Source organism: Danio rerio, chromosome 7, assembly GCF_052040795.2.
Source record: "Danio rerio strain M-AB ecotype USA chromosome 7, GRCz13ab, whole genome shotgun sequence".
Lineage (NCBI taxonomy): Eukaryota > Metazoa > Chordata > Actinopteri > Cypriniformes > Danionidae > Danio > Danio rerio.
In genome coordinates, this window is record NC_141027.1 from 2958791 (window position 1) to 2983513 (window position 24723).

The 24723-nt window shown below is 40.0% G+C and overlaps 1 protein-coding gene and 1 long non-coding RNA gene across 15 annotated transcripts; both read left to right on the forward strand.

Annotated features, from left to right (window-relative positions):
- Positions 1-284: 284 nt before the first annotated feature.
- LOC101885844 (uncharacterized) lies at positions 285-13898 on the forward strand. 14 transcript variants are annotated; one of them, XR_015495179.1, is made up of 5 exons: positions 285-428; positions 9203-9281; positions 9428-9455; positions 9850-13552; positions 13709-13898. XR_015495179.1 is itself a non-coding variant. In XM_087260324.1 (5 exons), exons 3-5 carry the CDS (start codon positions 9203-9205, stop codon positions 11525-11527), a joined length of 1785 nt encoding a protein of 594 aa, XP_087116450.1. In that variant the 5' UTR covers positions 348-428; positions 1222-1279; the 3' UTR covers positions 11528-13898. The 14 variants fall into 14 exon arrangements, 12 of the variants coding, with proteins under 12 accessions (XP_087116448.1, XP_087116451.1, XP_087116447.1 ...); XR_015495180.1 differs by having other exon boundaries at positions 9850-13537; positions 13723-13898; XM_087260324.1 differs by adding an exon at positions 1222-1279 and having other exon boundaries at positions 348-428; positions 9850-13898.
- Positions 13899-16508: 2610 nt separating this feature from the next.
- LOC147842918 (uncharacterized) lies at positions 16509-19794 on the forward strand. The gene is made up of 3 exons (XR_015495371.1): positions 16509-17256; positions 17330-18822; positions 18895-19794. It is a non-coding gene; the product is annotated as an uncharacterized LOC147842918 (long non-coding RNA).
- Positions 19795-24723: the final 4929 nt, after the last annotated feature.

Consider the following 24723-nt stretch of genomic DNA (forward strand, 5'->3'; position numbering starts at 1 on the left):
ACAACCCTATTCTTTCCTTAAAAGCCTTGTTATCCAGGTGTTCGGTAAAAATAATAATAAACATAATCATTTTTTTGTAATTGAAAAAACTTAGCTTCTGAGTCACATATACTGTTTCTTTTAGCAGAATTTATGTTCCTGTTTTGTTTTAAAATGAACAAACTTTTAATTCATTTTATACATGATTAATATCAGTTACACAATCATATAAATGCAAAGTATTAAACATTAACAGGCAGTTTATTTACATTTTCATGACCACACTGGGCCAGATTTTTATTTCTAATTCAGAGTCCAGAAATCTGATGAGTTTGAGAATTATTAACCAAGAACTCAACTAAACTGACACATACAAAGTGAGTTCAGTGTTCAACACAGGACCAGCAAATGAGAAAGATTCCTGACAAGAACAAAGTCTTTAAAATAAGGTAAGATATGCTTGCTGCAATACTATTAATGTTTTCTTGTTTGTTATAAAGTATTGGTGTGAAAATAATAATTTTCCTACACATAATATAAATATATGCATCACAGAAGTGTTTATCAGAAACAAAACAGCCTTGAAAAGCAGCATTTGCCATTTTAAGCAGAGGTTAAATCATAGTAAGTAATAATATTAAATAAAAAAATAAATAAATGATTGATTTTATTCCTTTGAATGTCAAGCTAAGCTCAGTTATTCTAAAGCTTACTAAAAGGAATAATTCTCTCACATAAACGTCACTATTATAGCCATGCAGCTTTTCTATTTGGTTTTATGACAGCTTTACCTTTTATTTTTACCTAAACAAATAGCAAAACAGAACAATAAAATCAATACAACTGCTCTTAATTTATTTATTTATTATTGTTTTTCATTTTAAAATTGCTTTAAAAAACATCCAATGACTCATTTGATTTTAAAGGTCTAGTGAAGTGCTTTCAAATGTCCATCTTTTTTATATTCAATGTTTGATGCAATATCAACTGAAACTTGAGAAGAGGGTGAGATATAGAGGAGCCTTTGCCTCTATAAAAAAGCCAATAGCGTTTAGTTATCATCGCTCTGCCATTGAGAGTGATTGACATCAAATGAAAAGCCAATGAGAATTATTGAGCATTATTTACTCAGAATTATCATTTTGCACACTGTGAAGTGCACATGCACAGAGCTGCGCTCATCCACTTGCCCACTACTGACAGACAAATAGAAATGTTTGCATTATTTTGTAACATTTACAGATGAAAAACATACCTGCAGGGGCTGACTTCGTGATTTGGGGGCCCTAAGCAATTTCAGGTACGAGGCCCTGGCATATATATATATATATATATATATATATATATATATATATATATATATATATATATATACATATATTAGAGGTCTTGTTAGACTTTCTTTTTGCAAAAATTCCGTTATAACCTTTTATTGACTGTCAATTAATTTGCATATTTTCTAATTGCTTTTTTCATTCATATTTTAATAATGAACTTGCACGACGAGCATAAAAGCTAAACTATTCATTTATTTATTTGACAAACGAATAAAAACTCCTATTTGTCCTAACTCATATCTTCCTCCTGGGTCCACCTGAACTGAGAACTGATGCAGAAGCAGTTGTCATTAAATTCAGTGTCTTTGCCTCGGAAAGTCGACTTCTCGTGACAGTTTTAAATTTGTTCTGGAGGCTGAAGCCACGTTCTGCTGCCACACTGGAGAGTCCTTGCCAGAAGCGGCCCGGACTCTACACACAGACTCGAGCCAGATATGGTTAACAGGAATCGGGCAGGAATGTTAAATATATCAGAGGTCGTGTTATCCGAATATTTTCCGGATATATATATATATATATATATTTTTTTTTTTTTCAGCAGTGATGGAAACATCTGAAGGTGATCCGTCATTTTGACGGATTAAGCTGAAGGGGATCTATTGTAATTTGTAGCTAACTGTAATTCCCACTCCTGTCCAGCTGATGGCGATGGCCCTTGTTTTGTCTCCTCTTTGTCACCGCTGTGTACAGTTGCAAAAATCTCACAGCAGCTGAGTTTGAGAAGTTTCTTTAAATGGCCAAATAGTTGTGATATTTATTTATATATATATACAGGTGACACTAAAATCTCTGTGATTGTGATCAACAGCAAGAACATAATAGATGGCCCATTTAAGTTATTACCTTTAAAACGGTTTGACTATACCAAAACCTCATGCTCGCGGTTCTAAAACATTTGCCGTCGGTATGAAGAAGAATGATCTGCCCTCAATGCTGCAGGTGCGAGAGACGGCTGTGTGGCACTTGGCTGCCTTGAGTGCACTGAGGCAGGATAGAGACCGACGACATCACCCGTAGCTCGTCGTGAAGAGTAACTTTAGGATTGGCATGGACACATGAGAGTCTCAAATCTCCAGTTAAACTTAAAAACATTCGTTAGTCACTTTTTTGAAAATTTGGTTATGGGGATCTGAAAGGTCACTAAATTTGAAACACTGACTGGCAGTGTATTTGATCGCTGCGCTTACACTTTGCGCATGTGCAGTATGGAAGGAATGTTCCATTATTCATCGGGCCCCTGGTTTTGAAAATAAGTAATAGCCTTAAAATCAGTAAGTTATAGACAGATTTTAGAACATATGATAGAAAATGTATAAAATAGCTATATGATATAGGCTTCTTGGCATTGGTCGGATCTCCTAAATCCCCAGGGCCCTAAGCGGCTGCTTACTTGCTTATTGGTTAAGTCCGCCTCTGCATACCTGTGACATGTCTATGGGTGCTTTCACACTTACAGTTTTGTTTCGGAACGTGTCTCGTTTGACCAGTTAGCGCGGTTCGTTTGTCATATGTGAACAGGGCAATCGCGCTCTGTTCTGCGCCAAAGTAATCGCTCCGAGATCGCTTGAATGAGGTGGTCTCGGCTCGATTGAAAGAACCCTGGAGCGGTTCGATTGCAGTGAGAAAGCGATCCGATCCGAGCGCGGTTATATCACAGTGTTTTATGGATATTTAATAGGCATACGGCTATATGAAGAGAGAATTATGAGTAGGGCGGGAAGTTTCGCGAGTCTCCGGATGCCCGCAAACGAGTGATGATCTCCCGGTAATCTCGCGTCTCCCTTCCGGTCATCAAATAGGTATCGTCGTGCACCCTTCTCACCCCTCCCCACCGTGTCTCTCCTCAGACACATCGCGCGCGCGCACCCTGTCAATCACCACCAAACCACCACCTCTCCTGACAGCTTAGCGGGACACTGCAAAATAAACCCTGACACTCTGACCAATGTAAGGAGAGTTTACTCGCACGTGACTTGTTTTAGCTCTTTTGATCCGATTAGAAACTTTGCAGTGTGAAAGCGAACCGCTCCAAGAGCAAAGAGCAACAATGTAACAATTGTAATCTCTGTTTCGGAACAACTGAATCGATTCACAGGTGTGAAAGCAGCCTTTAAAGCACTAAGAAACACACACTGGCTGTTACTCCATATGCGTTCCTTAGCGATCTTGCGTTCCCATGTAGACCGGGCAGTTTCCGGCTGGCCCGACGTATTTTTTGGGCCAGGCTGATCATCTTCTCATGATCTGATCGGCCCATAAAACACTCAGCAGACTATCATGTTTTTCTGCCTAAGTGATTGACGATCCTGTGAGCTGTCACGCTCTGCAAGTAAGATGTTTCTTTTCCGGACAGAGCGGCTGTGTGACATAATCTGCAGCCCATTGGTTCTTTTATTTATTGACATTGGGCTAACCCAATCACAAACTTCCATTTTGGGCACTGTGTAAGCTTGCAACGTAGGTGTGCATTTGTCAAAATACGTGCGGGAGAGAGCAGAAGCGGCGAGCAGGCATTTGCCTTTTGCGTCTGAACTCTGCATCGTGCAGCGGAGCACAGATCAAAATATTCATGTCTATTCTATCTAGTTACCTATCTGTCCATATAAATATACTATTTTTTTTTTACTTTTAATCTGCACCACGGCCCGCTGCAACTTCCTCCCATGCTGTTTCCTTAACCTGCAAGGCTTTGTTTTACAAATGATAAAGAATGTCCGCTTCTCAAGCTCTATGAGGGGTGTCAGTCATGTATTTTAAGATGCAGTCGGTCAGAAGACAAGCGCATGAGATATCATGACAGTGTTTTTGATCGTCAGTATGATGTAGGCTTATAGTGACAATAATATTTAAACAATATGGTTATTATAATGATATTTATACATGAGCAAACTAGTGTGCAACTTAAGCAACTTTTTTTACATTTAGTTTTGTAGTTCTGCCCAAACTAATATTTGTTGCATTTCTTTAATAGTTTAAGTTTATTTGATTGACAATGTAAAATCTTTCAGCTAAATTTGATGTTTCATTGTTGAGGTAAACATTTTTTAAGGGTCTCTGACACATGGCTTTTGTAATTTTTCTTTATTTTATTAATCAACATTAACTGTGTGCGTCAGCAGGCAGTTTTTAAGTTCATTATTTATTAGGCTCCCTCAAAACACACAGGCACCCACATGATGGACTTCCAGTGTGGATTATAATTTTATTATAATAATAAATAAATAGAAATTAAGTTTTTAAGAAGTCAACTCTTGTTATTTCCTATATATGGCTTTTGTGCTTTTATAGAATGGGAGTTAGTTAGCATATTCAAGGGCGTGCACAGATGGGGAGCATTTTGATTGATGTAGTGGGCCGCTCCGGCCCAAAATGCCACCGCCGATTTTTTTGTCCCAGTCCAGCCCTGATGTCTTATTTAAATTACACAGCATAAATATTTTCCATATTTCCTATGGTGAATCAATGAATCTGTGATCGACTTAAAGACTTCAATCCCTGCCTCTCCTCATTTTTTCCTGGGGTTGTGATACAGTAGGTCATGTTCACACAGCAGCGGTGTAGACAGAACATACTTGAGAGACAGTTTAGACGCCACATACTGTGTTCTAAAACCACATGGATTTAGACATAATACCCTATTCTGGGAAAAGAAGGTCCTTTCTCAGAGGCAATTTGCAAGAAAGGGGGCGTCACGAGGAGTATGAAACTCAGTACCGAAACCCAGGTCCAGTTAGGCCACAGTTAGGAGTGTATACTACTAATTACTACTCATACTGTAGCCATATTGTTCATCCTCACCTACATGAGTTTGCCCTCTAGACTCAAATCAGTGAAGAGAAAGAAACACAGTCCACAACTTCAGGTTATGACATGCCAATGCAGCTGCCCAGTGTAGCTCATTGCACATGCCAGCTCCATGTCAAGAAAAGAGATACTCCGCACCGGGGAGAGCTTGCTTTTCTCTCGTTGACCTAAAGCCCCAATAGGTTGAGGTGCTGAAGCACCCTGTCCCTGTGCACAATCAATTGAACCCAACACTGACCTAAAATATGTCAATCGTCAGGATAATAGAAAAAAACGGATGCCCGAGAGCCAGAAATGCGCCAGGGCACCATCTGCAGGTTGAGTGAAAATCTGCATAGAGAGAGCTCAACGGGAAGAACACAAACCAGAGGAAAGGTCTGTGATGAGGGAAAATAGAGAAATGGAAATATGTGTCCTTCAGGTCTATGGATGCAAACCAATCCATTGCTGCATTTCTGTGTGAGCATTCTAAACAGCATCTTGTACAGATAGTGGTTCAGAATGTGCAGATCTAGGATTGGTCGTAGCCCACCACTCGTTTTGGCTATGATGAAGTATGGGCTGTAAGACACAAAACAAAGTGAAATGCAACCCTCTGAACTTTGGAGGCTGTCTAGTGAATTGAATCGCATAGCAGAGTCTGATCGTCTGAATGATCCATCTTGACAGGCTGGACAGCAGTAAACAAGCTAACAGAGCCTGTATGAATTGCAATATCAGAATGATCATAGGCATACTCGTGCTGGGACAGTCCCGGATGGGAGTGCTCTGCTGTAGGGCAGAGAACTAGAACAAAGAGGCTGGCTCTCACTCCCCTCCCAGGATTCAATGAGGGGCTGGAGTTGTAGGAGGACGTATAGTGTTCCCTATCACACTCCAAACGTATGGTCATGTGCGATGAGAATGCAAGTTGGAATGTAGTGCGTGCCAATCTGGCAACACCCAATCTTTCACATTCAGAAAAAAGGAAAATTCTCTTTTATTAAAAACTTGGGTGCTATCTGCCTAGAGGCCAGCAGCAAGATGCTGTGATGGAAGAGCTGATGTAGAAGCTGCAGCAGGACACCCTTGTTGAGTCGCCAGAAGATGATTTGGCCCAACACATTTGTCTGCTCTTTCTCTGCAAGAGAACTTCTGGGTAAAGTTTCTGACAGTGTTGCCAAATAGGCTCACCTGGGAAAGCGAGCTTTGTCAATGTCACATACCTGTATATCTGGTGGTCCGGGGTGGTGAGGGCGAAAGAAAGGATTGGGCAGAGAAAGGTTCCCTCTATACAAGGGGATGGGGCTTGAGTGTTTACCTCTTTCTTTCTGGCCCCCATGTAGCACTATCATATTGGATTCTATGTCCTGAACCACCTGTTAGGGTTGGGATAGAACCTGGGTCTCTGGCATGAGAGGTGAGTCACAAACCTACTGGGAGTCGATGAACCCAAACAACAGAAGGCAACTTGCTTCTTTGTGGAAATGTATTGCTGACAAAAAAATCTTCAATAAGAGATAAAAGTAAAGTAAGGCATAAAGCAGTCTTCCAATATCCAAAAATACAAAACTCAAAAAAGGCAAAAAACAAACTCCAGAATAGTTGAACTCAAAAAACTCACAGAGCTTTTTTTAAATTATTATTATTATTATACGTTCAAGTACAAACCATTACGGCATATACAACAATCTAATACTTATAGTGTTAGTGTTGATATAAAAGTATATTACTAGGAACATAACAAACACACAAAAAAATTAAAAATAAATAAAATAAATACAATTAAATAAAAAGGAGGGGCGTGAGAGTCTTAATCAAGTAATAGAAACGAGTTCAAGGCATGTGAAAGTTTTCGGGCATTTTTGTTCCTCATGAAGTGTAGAGACCTTACGAGCATCTTCAAATCATTCTTCCATCCATTGAAATGGGGTTTCACCTTTACAAATTTACATCTATGAATGAAGTGTTTAGCTAGAATAATTAGATTGTTTACCAAAAAGTCTAGATCTTTGTCCTTCAAAAATATACCAACTTTGATTGAGACCACAGTTAAAGAGTGTATTTGTATCTGTTTGTAATGCAGCCAGTTTGAAATTCCATCCAAAAATGTTTTATAACTTCACAGTGAAAAAAACATATGTTCTACACTTTCAATATCTTTCTCACAAAAACAGCATGAATTGTTTCCCCAGTTAAATTTTTCAAATAAAAAATTATTAGATGGGTATATGTCATTTCAAATTTTAAATACTACTTCTTTAGCCTTAGGATGAACCGGATACAATAAGTAATGTTTCCTTATTCTTCTTGCTTTTTCTTCATTGAAATCTTGTAGAACATATTTTCTCCTTAATTGACATGGAACTAACTAACAGAGATTACCATAACAACCAGGAGGCTTTACAAAGGAATGACTCACAAGCTTGGATCCACAATAACTGAGCAAAACACAGATAAAAATGAGACTACATAAATACAAGAAACTAAACAAGGCACATGTGAAACCAATGACAATGTTTATAAATACAAAAAGAAAAAGCATGAAATGACAACATCTAGTGGACAAAAAAGGACATTACAAGAAAAACTAAAATAACAAGGGGCAAAACCCTGACACGCACCACTCGCACCCAAAGCTTGGATGGAGCACACCATGGAGGAGTGGGAGGTCTGTGGACCAGATAGAATCAATGGATTAGCCCCTACTGAAATCTTCAGACCTGTCCAAGTGCTCACCATGCTGCAGGAAGCAACGCGATCTTAGCTGCGCAACAGTCATGCCCTCGCCGTGAGGGATTAGAGAAGTGCTCAGCTCAAACACAGCCAAATACGTCATTCACCCGCTGGATGCAAAACTAGAGCTCTAGTAGGTCTCTGTAGCCGGGTGTGTCTTTTTTTTCATTGTGTTGGCTCTGAATTGAAGTCTGACCGAGGCTTCTCCAGGTGCTTCTTTAATACTTCAATGAATAATAAGCCACACCTGTAAAGGAGCTTGTCTGCCAACTCCTAGAGATTCATTGGGGCATTTTCTTACTTTTCAGAGTGATTGGTCATCTGGCGATTCTCCATAATGTTTTCAACATAATGTTGGAGTTCCAGACTTGAAAGGGTACAAAAATTCAGCCACAGACTACAGGAAACAATATAAGCAAAGTGTGCAAATCATTTTTTACAGATGCAAATAACTTAGGGACAATGACTTGGCCGGCAGCTAGCTCTCTGCAACTCTCACATGGTCGCCCACTGAAGCTAAGCAGGGCTGCGCCCGGTCAGTACCTGGATGGGAGACCATATGGGAAAGCTAGGTTGCTGCCGGAAGTGGTGCTAGTGAGGCCAGCAGGGGGCGCCCAACCTGCGGTCTGTGTGGGTCCTAATGCCCCAGTATAGTGACGGGGACGCTATACTGCTCAGTGAGCGCCGTCTTTCGGATGAGACGTTAAACCGAGGTCCCGACTCTCTGTGGTTGTTAAAAATCCCAGGATGTCCTTCGAAAAGAGTAGGGGTTTAACCCCGGCATCCTGGCCAAATCTGCCCACTGGCCTCTGTCCAACATGGCCTCCTAACCATCCCCATATTCAATTGGCTGCATCACTGTCTCCTCTCCACCAATCAGCTGGTGTGTGGTGTGTGGTCTGGCGCAAAAATGGCTGCCGTCGCGTCATCCAGGTGGATGCTGCACACTGGTGGTAGATGAGGAGATTCCCCCCACTGTGTAAAGCGCTTTGAGTGCCCAGAAAAGCGCTATATAAATGTAAGGAATTATTAATTATTATTAATTACTATCATAGTTATCTTTTAATATTCCTATCCTTAATATGTATATATATATATATATATATATATATATATATATATATATATATATATATATATATATATATATATATATATATATATATATATATATATGTATATATTATAGGGATACCTCAATTAAGCTGTCTAAAGTTGTCAAACTGTCAGTGAAGGATGAACTATGTTGTTAAAAACACATATTATCAATAAATTGTTTTCAACAAAACATTGCTTATTTTTTTAAAAGGTAATTCCCAAATCATCAAAGTGATGGATATCTAAAAGCAGTGAAATGTTTTCCACAGATGGCTCAACATTACAGAAACTCAGGCTCCAGTGACGACAGCACTGATCATCGTAATATTGATCCTCCTCATTTTCAAAGTCCGTGAAAAGTCTACATTTTCTATTGTGACAAAACACTTTTTTTTGTGTTCAGAGAAACAAACTATTGTAAAAAAATAATAAATAATTGCCTTTTAAAGTTAGTTAATATTAATTATAAAGTTTAATTGTTAAAATTGTTACAGGTGGTGGGAATGGACCTGTTGCGAAGCGGTAAGATTTTCTTCCTTCGTTTCTATTAGCTGCCAAAATGATAATTATTAAGTAAAGTCAAGTGAACTTTACTGCCATTCTACCATATGTATACACTTACAAAGAACTTAAATGTCATGCACACAACATTGCACATGTAAACAAACATAAGCATGTAAATAAGACATTAAGGGCATATAAGCTTGTGCATCTAACATATCCTGCTCTATAATTTATATATTCTTACATATACACTACTGTACACACAGGAGAACCTAGATCTATAGTTGATATAAATCATGTACATAAACCTTGTGGACATATTGGAAATGTAGAAAAACTTGCTGAAAAATATAGTAGAAATAAACATAGTATACCAATAGCAAGCTGATTGATCATTAAATCTGTTTTGCAGATCAGGTCATGATGTCACCCTCATTAATGAAGGTCCTCCAGCAGTTTACCAGCTGAACACTGAAAGAAAATACATTGATGGGAACAATAAAAAGCTCAGACAGTGGACTTTTGGAGAAATGGACAGAAACAAACAGAACAAAGTCCTTCTGATGGTGGGCGAAACCGGCACTGGGAAAACAACACTCATTAACACCATGATCAACCACTTACTGGGAGTGAAGTTTGAGGATCAAGAGTTTTATCAAATCACTGAAGAAGAAGAACAGAGAGATCAAACCCAATCCCAGACCTCTGAGATCACAGTTTATGAGGTGTTTGTTAAAGAAAACCCAACATCTCTGACCATCATCGACACTCCAAGTTACGGACACACTAAAGGATTCGAAAAAGATGGAGAGATTGCAGAATATCTGAGCAGATTATTTGCAGATGAGGATGGAGTTCATTATATTGACACAGTGTGTTTTGTGATGAAGGCGTCTCAGAATCGACTCTCTGGAAAAGAGCTTTACATCTTTCACTCAGTTCTGTCTCTGTTTGGTAGAGATATCGAGAACAACATAGTGTTTCTGCTCAGTTATTCAGATGGAGGACCACCAGCAGATGCTCTCAATGCCATTGAGAAAGCAGAAATACCCTGCAGAAGAGACAGCAGAGGAAAACCTGTTCACTTCTTGTTCAACAACCGACAGAAAGAGAAAAAGGATGATGTGTATGAGCATATGTTTAGGTCAGCCTGGGAAATGGGAGAGAGAAGCATCAATGAGTTCTTCAAAATCCTGGAAGAGAAGAACAGAAAAAGTGTTCAGATGACTTTAGAGGTTATGAAGGAGAGAACAAGACTTGACGCCTGTGTCTGTAATCTGAAAGAGCGAATTCATGAGAAGGAGAAAACAACTGATGAACTGACTCAGATTCGGAAAGCTCTTAAAGAGAACAGAGAGAAGATTATAAACCATAAAAACTTTCAGTTTACAGTTAATGAAGTTGTCAAAGAAAAAGTTCCCATTGTGAATAAACCACTGTGGAACAGCAAAGCAACCTGCTGCTCCGTCTGTGAGGAAAACTGCCATGAATGGGGCTGCTCTTGGGTCTCTTCTGATAATCTCCAATTGTGTTATGTCATGAAAAATGGCTACTGCACTGTGTGTTCAGGAAAGTGTCATTACAGCAAACACGTCAGAGAGAACAAAAAGTATGTGACCAAGACAGAGGAAGTTACTATGACATTTAATAAGCTTCAACAGCAACATGAAGTCAGTAAACAAAAACCAGGAATCAGCTTTGATAAGAAAATATATGAAAATACCAAAAAGGAATATGAAGAAATCATGAAAGAGTATCGGTGTAAAACAGAGATAGAATATAAACTGATCAGAGATCTGGAGAACAATAAATCTAAAAAGTCAAAACCACTGCATGAAGCTTATATCAGCATCATGAGACTCTGTGACATCGCACTAAAAGCAGACAGCGCTTTCACTCTTCAGCATCTGGATTTCCTGATTCCCAGACTGAAGGAGGAAGAGGGAAATGAGGAATGGGTGAAGAAGCTGGAGGAGCTGAAGAAAACTGGAGAAGAGCAGAAAAACACAGGAGCTGTACATCATCTGATGGATTTCAGCAAGCGAACATGGAAGCAGTTTGTCAGTCGTATAACTGATGAAAATGAATAAGAGCAACAAATGTGAAAGGACCGGATGACAAAAGATGAAAAAGCAGAGCAGATGATGATCCATCAAGGAAATACTAAATAATAAAACCATAATAATTATTACAAGAGTAAAATAGATTAATAATACTTTAGATTAATGAACAGCATTCTGTAAAACCGACAAGTGATTTTATTAAATTACTTAATTTTCTATACAGTATGACACACGTAAGTTATTGTTTGTAAATGTTCTGAATCTTTAATTATTGTTTGTTAACACTTTACAACAAAGCTCCATTTGTTAAAATCAGTTCACTAAACTGACAGTGACAACTACTGTAAAGCATTTACACATCTTAGATAATGTATAAAGACTCATTTTAATCAAAAGCTGTTTAATAGACGTGATAACATTGTTGAATTTATGATATGACACACTTAAATCAAATCAAATCACTTTTATTGTCACATCATCTGCAGCATGTGTGCTGTTGAGTGAAAAAGAATGAGAAAACATAACCAGACATGTTGATTGTTAGACTGTAAAACCCAACAGTCAGCTTTATCAAATGAAATGAGTGTAGTTTACTCAAAATGTACTGAAAGTTATTTCTGCTCATTTGAAAAGAGTTTTGAACTCAGTGTTGAAGGTAATGAGTTAATTAAATACCTCATTACTAGGGCCATACGTAATCTGCGGACGTTTTTTGCTATTTCTGCTGAGAATTTTGGTAAAAATCTCAGCGGAATTATTTTGGGAGTATCATAACTAAAACCTTAATATGTGAAATAAAAAATAATACCTTATTAACTTTTATTTAATGTTTAAAATGCAAATCCAATCAGATTCACATTATTTGGTAAACAAAGCAAGTCTCTCATATAATATCTCTACTAAAAGACAGAAAATATGACTGTACAAACGGCATTGTACATAAATCAGATGAACATTTTCATATTAGTCAATAATTTTACTGAACTTAATAAAAAAACTGAATAAATTTAGATGTACACACACTTACTCAAGTAAATAAACAGAATTAATGATGGCCTAAAAATCTGCACACAGATTCCATGTGGGCCTACTCATTACTTCAACTTATATGAATTAAGCACTAATATAGATTAGGCTTTTAACTCAAATGGTTGTAGCAATCCGTTTCCTCAAATGGTTTGAGTTACCTTCATTTAATGTGTTTTACAGTGTACAAATTGTATTTTATAATTGTTTAGCAATTGTATTAGTTTGAAACACTTATTTACTCTGGACGTTTATGTACTATTAAACACTACTTAAATATTCTCATGCCAATATCATAAAAATACCATACATCATGTTAAAAGTCTCAGCAGTTACACTGAAAACTTCATATGCTTAATTTCCATTAACTTTTCCATTCCATTTTGTTGATTAAGCTGTTGTTGATTACAGTAATGAGCATTTAAGGTGTAAAATGAGTTCATGTATGTGGATGTAGATGCAAACTGAATGTCTTTTTGTTTTAATGATTAGTGTTTGAGATGGGTTTGGATGCAGACCTGGTGCAGTGCAATCTAAGCTGCATCCAATGCTTTTTAATGCGCTCACCTAACCCCATCCCTACTCACTCCATTGAGTGCACTGTGTCTGACAGCGATGCAATCTCAGCTTGCATCAAAAAGACTACATCCAGATACTATTGGAGAACTTGAATTCACTTTCTTTTCTCTTTATAAACTGAAAACCATGGAACTACTGTGTCTTTTATTTAAAGTACTTTAAGTTCTGTTAAGTGAAGAATTATGTTTTCAGATTTGAACATATTTTGATTAATACTGAAATGCACTTTTTATTTTCAAACAAGTCAAAACGATAATTTGAAGGGCTATTTATAAATTTAGCTGTAGAAAATTACAATCTGAATGAAAAGTTAAATTTTCTTTTTCAATAGCTGAATGAGTAATTCTTTATACTGCATTCATTATGCTGAGTATTTCTGTATTTTATTGCCATCTGCTGGTCAGTAAGATAAAGCACACTACTCTTCAGATTGTACACCTTAGACCAGTGGTCTCAAACTCAATTCCTGGAGGGCCACAGCTCTGCATAATTAGCTCCAACCACCTACAACTCACACCAGCTTAATAGTCTTTAGTAGTCTTGAACGCCTTGATTATTTGGATCAAGTGTGTTTGGTTAGGGCTGGAGCAAAACTGTGCTGAGCTGCGGCCCTCCAGGAATCCAGTTTGAGACCTATGCCTCAGACAAGCTAACTTAATAGCAGCAGGTTAAGGCTGATTTATACTTCTGCGTCAAATGATTGGCGTGAGCCACAGCGCCAGCCTCAGGAGTATAGCATTTATACTTGGGTGTGCTGTTTGTGTTGTTTGGCAATAAAACTTCCAAAAAGCTAGATGGCAGTAGGTGTTAATGTTGTTAACTCTGTGTTGAGTTTCTTTGTGGCTGTTTATTTTTTTCCCATTTTCTGTTTAACGGAGAGATTTTCTCAACACATTTCTAATCATAATAGTTTTAATAACTCATCTCTAATAACTGATTTATTTTCTCTTTGCCATGATGACAGTAAAAAATATTAGACTAGATATTCTTCAAGACACTTCATATAAATACAGCTTAAAGTGACATTTAAAGGCTTAACTAGGTTAATTGGGTTAACTAGGCAGGTTAGGGTAATTAGGTAAGTTATTATATAATGATGGTTTGTTCTGTAGAAGTAAGCTTAAAGGGGCTAATAATTTTGACCTTAAAATGGTTGTTAAAGAATCAAAAACTGCTTTTATTCTAGCCGAAATAATACAAATAAGACTTTCTCCAGAAAAAAAAAAAAAATTATCAGACATACTCTGAACACTTCCTTGCTCCATTAAACATCATTTGGGAAATATTTAAAAAAGCAAAAAACTATTCAAAGGAGGGCGAGTAATTATGACTTCATCTGTATACAGCTGTTAGCACCAAATAGCATTAACATAACAGAACAAACATTATCAACATTAACAGAATCATTAGAATGAATGTGTTCTGACATCTGCCAGAGAGATTCAAATATTGGACTGATAACACTAAACACACTGCAGCCTGAGAATGTGTTAAAGCGTCAACATAGTCTTAGGCCCCGTTTACACTAATGCATTTTAGTTTTAAAACGCATAAGTTTTGCTACGGTTACGCCATCCATCCACACTACACCGGAGTTCTTGAATGCCAAAAATGGAGCGTTTTGAAATTGCTGGAGAGGCCGTTTTCATTCTTAGTGTGGATGGGGGAAAACGGAGACATCTGAAAACGGAGGCGGGGCTGCTGAGATTCGCTACCTGATTGGGGCTTTTGTGTCATTGCGTATCCTTCCCTTATTCGTCAAGCCCCTATCACATGACTATAACACATGGCTTTAAAGCTACCGCAAGACAGCAGACCAGGGGTCTGTTCTTCGTACCTTCCTTAAATGATCTAAATCATTTGGCAGATCCTGGATCTTTTAATTTTGATAACTGATCTCTCGCTAATTTGGTTCTTCAAACAAGTTCTCGAATCAGATTAGAATGTCTGGATAAACTGATCTGAGATCGCTGCGTGTGTTGTGAAGGACAGATCTATCGATTCTCGAAATCATGATCAGCAATGCAATGATTGGCTGACGGCACAGCAGCGTAATGACATCATCTGATTAATATTCAATTATCCATGTAAGCAAAATTACATCAAATTAGCAGTAAACGGCTTGTTAAATATGATAAGCAATAACCTTCCACATTTGTTGTGAGCTGCAGGCTTTACACTTTCATGTGTCGAGAGTATTCATCATGTATTTCAATGCAAATCAATGTATTTAGTTCTACATTTAGAGAAGATTTTCTTTATCACAGTAGCCGGGTTTTTAATCGCTGTATGGAATAACTGGATGTTTACAAAAGCATTTTGATATTGGTAAAGGCATCTGCAACTTTTGTGAAGCATAATCACTAGCATATTGTCAAAACATGTTTATGACTGCATTAATGTATTATTTCTTTTTTTTAAAGTCACATATTCTGCAATATTATTATACACAAATTGTACACAAATTGTAATTGTAAGAGATCTAAAAAGTTCATATCAATAAGTTTTCTCTTTGAACCAGCAGGTGTCGGTCTTTGTACTTTAATTTCGGCGGTGCAGATTGCATACGTTTTATTAATATATATATAACTTTATTTATTTTAATAATAACTATAACTTTATATATAGTTAAAAAATATGTAGGTCCTACCATTTCCCAAGTGGATATATCTACTACTGTAAGAAAATATCAGAATTCGGAACATACTTTCTCTATTATCTTTGCTTGAACTGAGCCAATCTTATCCTGTTTATATTGAACCTGCAAATCTTTAACGAGCCAATATTATAGATGAAATAGGGTCATATCTTGGTTGTAAGGGTCTCCAACAACAGTTTAATATGCATGCAAGGTCAAAAAACACTTTCATGGTCTTATAATCTGCATTTATTTTTACCTAATTATGCCAGCGACTCCCGTATGAATCGTCCAGTGATTCATTTGTTCCCAAACCCCTCCTTAGCGCCAAGCTAATCTGCGCTGATTGGACTAATGACAGTCTGTTGCGATTGGTCGACTGCCTTCAGTCAGAGAGTGAAATGCCCAATAGCTAATCAGCAATATAAAAAGTAATCACAGTTCATACACGCTCGATAGTGTAGGCGTAGACTTTAGCTGCCACACACACATCTCTGGACGACAACGCTCCCGCTTCCGCCCGCACCCGCCAGGTTTAGCCTGAACCCGACCGCTCCCGCTTATATGAAGAATTTGTTGTCCAGGTGCCCGACCCGCCCCGTTTTCTGCCCGCCGCGACGGATCCCGCTAAAGAGCGGGGTAGAACAAAACCAAAAATCATCCAGCTATACAGTCCAGACAGCCAAGCTGTCTGTATAAACACACACACAGCACCAAGCACACACACACAATGTTCTCTCTCTCTCTCTCTCTCTCTCTCTCTCTCTCTCTCATACGCTCGCGTGCGCACTAACACACACAAGCACCAAGCACACACACAAGCAAAGCTCTCTCTCTCTTTCTCATTCGCATAGCAATATCTGTGATATTGCTAGACTGCCCGCTCTCGTCCCAATTTAAACCCGTTACCGACCGCTCCCGCGATTTATTCGGAAATTTATTCCCGCGCCGCAGAAATCTGGCGCGGGGACAGCCGCGGGTATGCAGACCTCTACCACGGAGCTCCATAAACAAAGCAGCACGCGTCGCGTTTTTAATGTGACTTTGCACGCGATAAGAGAATATAGCCAGTTAACCTGATACAGTACACACGGTTACAAGTAACAGATCACAACTAAAAACATTTGCAAGCTAGAGTCAACGAGGCAACAACTTTAATCGCACGTACTTACACTTGAGAAATGGAGGAAGAAAAATCCATCCTGACGTCCATCAGTTAGTTACTTTTTACTGATCCTTCCTTTAACAAACGCAGATGAAGTATTCTTTGTAGCATGTAGTTTGCAGAAGTTTCCAGTAGTTTCCAACTGCTTGGTTATTATGCTGAGGTTTCATCTTTGGGTAGAAACTCAATATATCCATCTGCAGTGTGACTTCAATCCACCGGCATGTTTGTGTGCGTGTGTTTGTGGGTGTGTGTGTGTGTCTGGGTTTCTGCGTCAGAGGGCGGGGCCTCAGGTTTGAAATCTCCCGGGTTTGCGCGTGCACGTGAATAACTTAGTTTCGTTCATACGTCATGGCGAAACACCTAATGACTCGGTATCAAGGCGACTCGTTTGAAGCACTATGAGTCGACTCTTTTATAGATGAATCAACCGTTTTAAACACTGTACTCTTACAGATTTAAGCCTTAGCTGGATACTTCACTTCACTTAGAGCTGTGTTACACACTACATGGAGGGGAATTTTCAAAAACCCATAATATGGGCTCTTTGTATTAATATCTAAACTAAACATTACTTTATTATGAACAATTAATAAGTAAATGCATGAGCTAATCATGAACTAACTTTAACCACAACATGAGCCACATGTGTTCATGTGTGAATAACAGCCACCTTAATTACTTGTTAGTACATGATTGATTGTTAATTAATGTATACATTTCCTCATTAGTTCATGCTTAATTTAACCTTTATGAACTCACAATATGTTAATGTAAAATTATGTCCTGACTTTACTTGGAAAAGTCAAGTTATGAAATATGAAAAATAATAAACATAAACAAAACTATAAAATCGTACAACCAAAATCTATAATTGTTGGATCTATAATTGTTATGCAGTTAAAAAAGAACATATGAATGAGTCTGAATGCAAAAGAAGCCTACTTAAGCAATGCACTGCTTTTGTTGTGCTCTGAAATACAACATTTGAATGTTTGTAATAAATAATAATAATTAAAAAAAAGCCTATTGTACAATGCACTGATGTTATGTAGTTTTAAGATACAATATATTAACATTTTAATGAAGAAAAAGCCAACTTGGGAGCAAAAATAAAGCAAATGGGCTCTTATATGCAGTTACGTCATCACTCATATTGCAAGTCAAATCTCTCCAGCCCTTCGTTTGGGATGCTTGTCATGAACTGACCCCCATGACAAACTAATTGAATAGCCCTGCTCTTTACTAATTAAACACACAATCTTTCATCATTATCAATATCTACTGTTTTCAAACAGAAGCAGCACATGACAAGGGAAAACATTTATTGAATGTAAGAACAAAGAGAGGAGAATAAAGAGGGATCATAAATAAATTGTAAATTTCAAATAAAACTAGTTAAATTAGATAAAGAGACACACATTCTGAATTCATGCACAAGCCTTTTTTGAAGAAAGGTTTAGAAAAATCTACAAACTTCTTCATAAAAATCAAAACTTCAAACTCAGATTACAGGATAGAGTGTTTTGCCACCATTCACAGCTAGCAACAAGTGAGACATCATAGTTAGAAATGATCATTTCAGGCAAACATCCAGACAGCAGACATTCAACCAAACACCGCCTGCATCATCAACAAAAATGTTTTAGCCAAACCAAAAGAATGTAGACAAAAACATAACCTTTACTAAAAATGAAACAAATCATATAGCACAGGTCTACAGTGAGCAAATAATAGTTTTTGATACCGTAGCCTAGTTACATGTATATAGATCCAGCAAAATAAAGAATAAAGCATAAAGCTGAATAAAACTTTGTGCCTTTTAAAACTGAATGAAAAAAAAAAAATAATAATAATAATCACGTTGGTCTTTGGTTTGTGCATAAGTTGTACATTGTTTACTGTTTTATAATAGTCATATGATTTCCTAAAAATAACAGGCGATATAAAAAAATGTCTCTCCCTTATTGGCATTACATGTGCGAGGTATAACATGTTTCTATTTTTGATTGGTCATCTAGCCATTGCCAAAGTATCTCTAGACACCAACTCTTACTGTAGTTCCTGATGGGAAGGAGAACTAGTTTCTGCTGTTCAATTTTAGTTTTAGTTCTGTTTTAAATGAAGCTGCTGAACCGGACATTAAATCAATCTTCCATCTATCTATAGCTGCAAGATACAATCTCAGAAACCCTTTAAAAATATACAGAATTCTGCAATAAATGTTCAAAAAACATAGTCTATAGTAAGTTGGATTATGGATGTGATCTGATGTAATTTAGCAAGCAAAAATGAAACCAGTTTTTTCTGGATGTGAACTGAACTGTTAAAAATGAAGAACTGCAACACATGAAAGCACAAGATGAAAAAGCTGAACAGATGCGTCACAATTATTGCATAATAAAACCTGACGGGTTTATCAGAAGCTGTTGATTAAGATTAAGACTTATTGATTAAATAAGATTAAGATGGACTGGGAATCAGAATTTCAATTGAATTTCTCTGAAGTTTTCTGGGAGGAGGCCTTATTGCACCAGATTATCACTTATAAGCTATTCCACAAACTACACTACAGCATAGAATAACTCTCTACCCTGACAAAATAGATAATGAATGTAACACGTGATCAAAGACTGTGTGCAACTGCACAAATGTATTTCTTTGTGTTTAGCAGAACAAAGACATGTTTTGCAGAACTGAAACAACTCTCCACCCTGAGAACTCTGCTCTGAGAACTCTTCCCTGAGAACTCTGCTCTGAGTTCCCCTTTGCTTGGGGAACTTCAGTGCTATACAGTGGATTTGATTTGAAATCCACGTATGGGAGGATTCGGTTCAGAAGCCGCTTGTCTGAAAGAGTATTGAACGGGCCAATGAATTAAATGAATTGGCAGCGTAAGCTTGCACAGGTGTGCTTCATTGCCAATTATCCCAGCATACAAGCACACCTGGAGCGAGCAAACGCCATCCTTTTCGCTTCAGAAACTTTCTGAGAGAGTCGATGAGGGTTCCTCCTGCTGTGATTCAGCGATACCGAGCGAACGAGAGCATTCTCCCGGTCCAGAGTGTGTACACGCAGTGGCAGACAGTCGAGCTGGGGTTCTCCCTTGCCCTGCGTTCTTTGGGTCCGGTCCTCCAGAGCGGTGCGTATAAAGTTGCAAACTCCACAGAAAGAGCAACACAGTCGTGTTCATGTCGTCATTGCGATGCCATGACTGTTGCGCAGTAAAGATCGCAGCTAGCCTTTGCAAAAGGGCGAACCACCCTAGTTGTCCCCTGCTCTCCAGCGGGCACTCTTGCAGATCTGAGGGTTCAGCGAGTGATAATCCGTCGCCCACGGGCCCGCGGACCTCCCGCTCCTCTAAGCGCTCCATCCAAGCTTCGGGAGGGGGAAGCGATCCGTCTTACAGATGGTAGCCCTTACCTCTGATGACACCGGAGACCAGACGTCCACCGCGGCATCGGAGGGTGGGCTTTCATTGTCCATTGATGATCCAGACCCCTCGCCCCCTTCGGGCTGGTGAGCGCTGTCAAATGGATCCTAAAACGGACATGTTAGCCGTGCTTTCCCGGGCTGCTTCGGCCGTGGGTTGGAGATGATTTATCCTCCAGCTCCGCGGCCGGACCGACTAGAGGGGTGTTCCCTTCTTCCCGGAGGTGCACAGTAGGCTCACGCGGTCTTGAAGGGCACTTTTTTCTGCTCGTGCTGCGTGTCCCTCCACCCTCACCACTTTTGACGGTGGAACAGCCAGGGGGTATGTGGCGATTCCTCAGGTTGAGTGCGCGATGTCGGTCAATCCGCGTGACGCCTCTTCTTGGCGTTCTCCGCCTCGTCCCCCATCCAAAGCCTGTAAGTTATCTGCCTCCCTCTGAGCTAGAGCTTACAAGGCTGCGGGCCAGGCTGCTTCCGCCTTGCAGGCGATAGCCACCTACCAGCGCTACCAAGCGCAGGCGCTGGCAGAGCTGCACGAGGGTGGGTCCAACCCAGGCTCATGAGCTTCGCACTGCCGCCGACTGAGCTCTTCGGACTACTTAGTCCGCTGCGTGTGCGTTGGGGAGGACGATGTCCACACTAGTGGTCCAGGAGCGCCACCCCCGGCTGATATGTGCAAAGTCGACAAAGTCCGCTTTCTTGACTTCCCCATGTCCCCAGCCGGCATGTTTGGCGACACCGTCTGTGAATTCACCCAGGAATTCGAGGCGGTGAGAGAGCAGTCTGATGAGTGATGTCAGTAGCCCGCTCCGCCCGTGCCATTCATACCTGCTCATCGCCGAAGGCTCCCGCCTACGAGAGCTGCACCGCCCCCGCACACGCCTCTGGCGAAGCGAGTGCGTCGAGCTCTTCGGAAGCAGGCAGCCCCCCCTGCCCAGAACGCTGCTAAGTCCGGCAACGGACCGCGAAGCGTCCCTGGGACAGGCCATTTGGAGAAGAGGGAACTTGCTCTTTCCCCGCTGGAGGGCGGGGCCCCATTGCCAACGGCACTTTTTACTGCCATGAAAACATCAATGAAAGAGCACTTTTCCACTTCCTCGGATGTGACAGCACGAACCTTGCCAGTCTGGGACGCACTGCCTTCCGGCTCGCAGGTTCTACGTGCTTCGTCAGTGGCTCACGAGCGCTGGGGGGATGGTCTCCTTTCCCTCAGCCCTCTAGCCCCCTCTCCGGAGTCAGGGTGCGGAGCCAGAGCGAATCGTTCTCTTCCGCGGGACCCTCGCGCTTCCTGGACCAGCACACGCACTCAGCGCTACCCCACCGCTGGTACGTCAGTGATTGTAACGATGACTCTATTAGCAAGGGCTCTGCCTGCCTGGTTAGCGCAGGCCAGCCCCTCGCGGTGGCTCATACGCACAATCAGACTCGGTTACGCGATTCAGTTCGCGAAGCGCCCCCCCCCCCCCCCCCCCCCCCCCCCCCAAGTTCACAGGCGTGTATTTCACCAGGGTCAACCCCCGTCCGCCCCTGTCTTGCGAAGGGAGATTGCTGCCCTCCTGGTGAAGGGTGCAATTGAGCCAATTCCTCCAGCTGAGATGGAGAGTGGGTTTGATTATGATTATAATGATTATGCGAATGTCCATGTCTGGTGTACCATGTCGCGGCTCTACGCGGGTCATCCAGTGCCTCAGTCAAAGTTAATTAAGTGCGCATGGTTATTAGTCTGTGTACAAGCTCGGCACTTTAAACTAGCACACAGTTTGCTGAGAAACTATTTAAAGACACAAATGATTGTGTACTCTTTGCTTGGTCTGAGGCCGAGGCTGAATGCTCATCTTCTCATGCAGCATCTCTGTCTGCCTGCATGTTCCCAAACACAGCGTGGGCGAGCTCTTGGCTCCGCCCCCTTGATACATTGGGCAGGAATTTGAAACTAATTTTCATGTGAAGCTACATGCCCCTAAAACAGCAAACTGTGTACACGCCCCCAAAATAACACTTTTGAACACATTATAATAAAAACATCTGAACTGTGTGTTGAACCTAAACTGGCACACTCAGAAGAACCATAATACTAATATTAAATCATAAAAAAGGGTAAACTATGTGCCCTTTAAGGACAATATTATTAGCCCCTTTAAGCTATATATTTTTTGCGATAGTCTACAGAACAAACCATCGTTATACAATAACTTGCCTAATTACCCTAATCCATCTAGTTACCCAAATTAACCTAGTTAAGCCTTTAAATGTCACTTTAAGCTGTATAGAAGTGTCTTGAAGAATATCTAGTCTAATATTAATTACTGTCATCATGACAAAGATAAAATAAATCAGTAATTAGAGATGAGTTATTAACACTATTATGATTAGAAATGTGTTGAAAAAAATCTGCTCTCAGTTAAACAGAAATTGGGGAAAAAAAGATACAGTGGGGCTAATAATTCTGACAACAGTATATGTGCTCACTCGAACCATAATAATCTAATGAGTCCACGCGGTGATATGATGAGATATTCTGTTTGACCTTAGAATGAAACAGGAACTTTCCACCCCTATAATGTCAAATAACCAAATCTGTAACCAACAAGTCTTGCAGAAAGTACCTGTCTGGGTTGTGGCTGTGATGTGTGACTTTTCTATACAGAAAGGAGAACTGGAGCAGATGAAAAAAAAATTGCTTTATTGTCTTACTAATCACTCTTTTCTTTTGATTTATTTTGTTATTAGAGGAATATGCTCCTATTTGCCTCACTATTCATTCTTTACTATTTGTGTTTTTATCAGATATGATGACGTCCAACCATTATTCCTGATACAGCTCTAAAACCACAAGAGCTTTATGTGGTTGTTGGCTGTAGACAGAGCTGCTGAGATAATGGGAAGTTAGGCTTCCCCTAGACGGGTGCATACATAGGTCAAGAGTTCATAGACAGGGCTAGGAGGAAAAGCAGATTTGGGTAGACACAGCACTCATATGCAGCATCTTTTGTACTGCTGTGTGTTTGTATGTCTGATTTATGATGCTTTAATCAAATCAATATTATCCTGATATGTTTATAAGGAAGTTATGATACTCAGCTGTACTTTTATGATTATTTTGTTACAGTTGCTGCGCCCAGATGTCAGCAAAATTGTGTCAAGTATGTCAAGAAAGGGATTGGAAGGGGTGATACTTTAACTTCCCCTTTGTTTCTGTGTGCAGATGTGTCTCTGTGTGCAGACCCCATAGACCTTTGAGAGATGATTCTGCCTGAGACCGCTCTGGTTACTAAAGTAACCCTCGTTCCCGAGGAGGGAAACGGAAATGCTATCAGTGAATTTATTTAATTCACGAATGGGAATTTCGTTTCAGAAAGCCAATCGTCTGAAAGAGTCTATAACGGGCCAATGAAATGCCAAATGAGTTGGCAGCGTAAGCTTGCGCACCTGGAACCTATTGCCAATTAGCTCCGCATATAAGGACAGGGAAAGCAAGGAAACGCCATCCTTTTAAGCTGAAGAGACTAACACTTACAGCTAAGGAACAATCATTATGGCGATGCTATATAGCATTTCCGTTCCCCTCCTCGGGGAACGAGGGGAACTTTAGTAACCAGAGCGTTCCCCTTCGAATGGGGAACTTCAATGCTATCAGTGGATTTATTTATTAATCCACAAATGGGGAAATGTCTGAAAAACGCCATAATGACTGCACCTTACCTTCGCCTCCGATGAGAGGATAGCCAGGCATAGCGTGAGCGCTCCTGCATCAAAGAGAGGCGCGGTCCTCCAACGTGTCCCTGGCCCTTACTTATCCCACTTCAAAAGAAGTTTTACGGATTTAGATATATTTTTTGGGAAGTCGCAAGCGTCTAGATAATTCTAGGAAAATACGACAGTACGTTGGGAAAGCGCGCAGTCCCGATAGGGAAGACGCTGCGGAGGCCATCTGCTTCCCAATGGGGGAGATATGATGGCAAAAAATACATATGGACTAGCCCTGAAAAGGGGGAGTACGCATATAATAAGATGGTTAGCGGAGAGGGAAGACACGGGTCAGTGCTGCGGGCTTCGGAGGAATCTGCAGGGCTCACCTGATGGGGAACTTAACAGACAGATAAAAAGGCTTACGTATCTACATGTTAGAGAGAATGGCGCAGCAAGCATGTTTCAACACCTTAACCAAATTGTTTCCTCAATCACCAAAGATTACCTAATACCCTTGAGGAAACCGGCTCTACTCGCAGATTGTAAAACCTTGCAAATGTATTAGGTGTCGCCCAGCCCGCAGCTCTACAGATGTCTGTTAGAGAGGCGCCGCGTGCATGCACCCAAGAGGATGCGATGCTCCGAGTGGAGTGCACACGCACTCTTGGGGGACACGGCTCGCCTTGGCTCTGA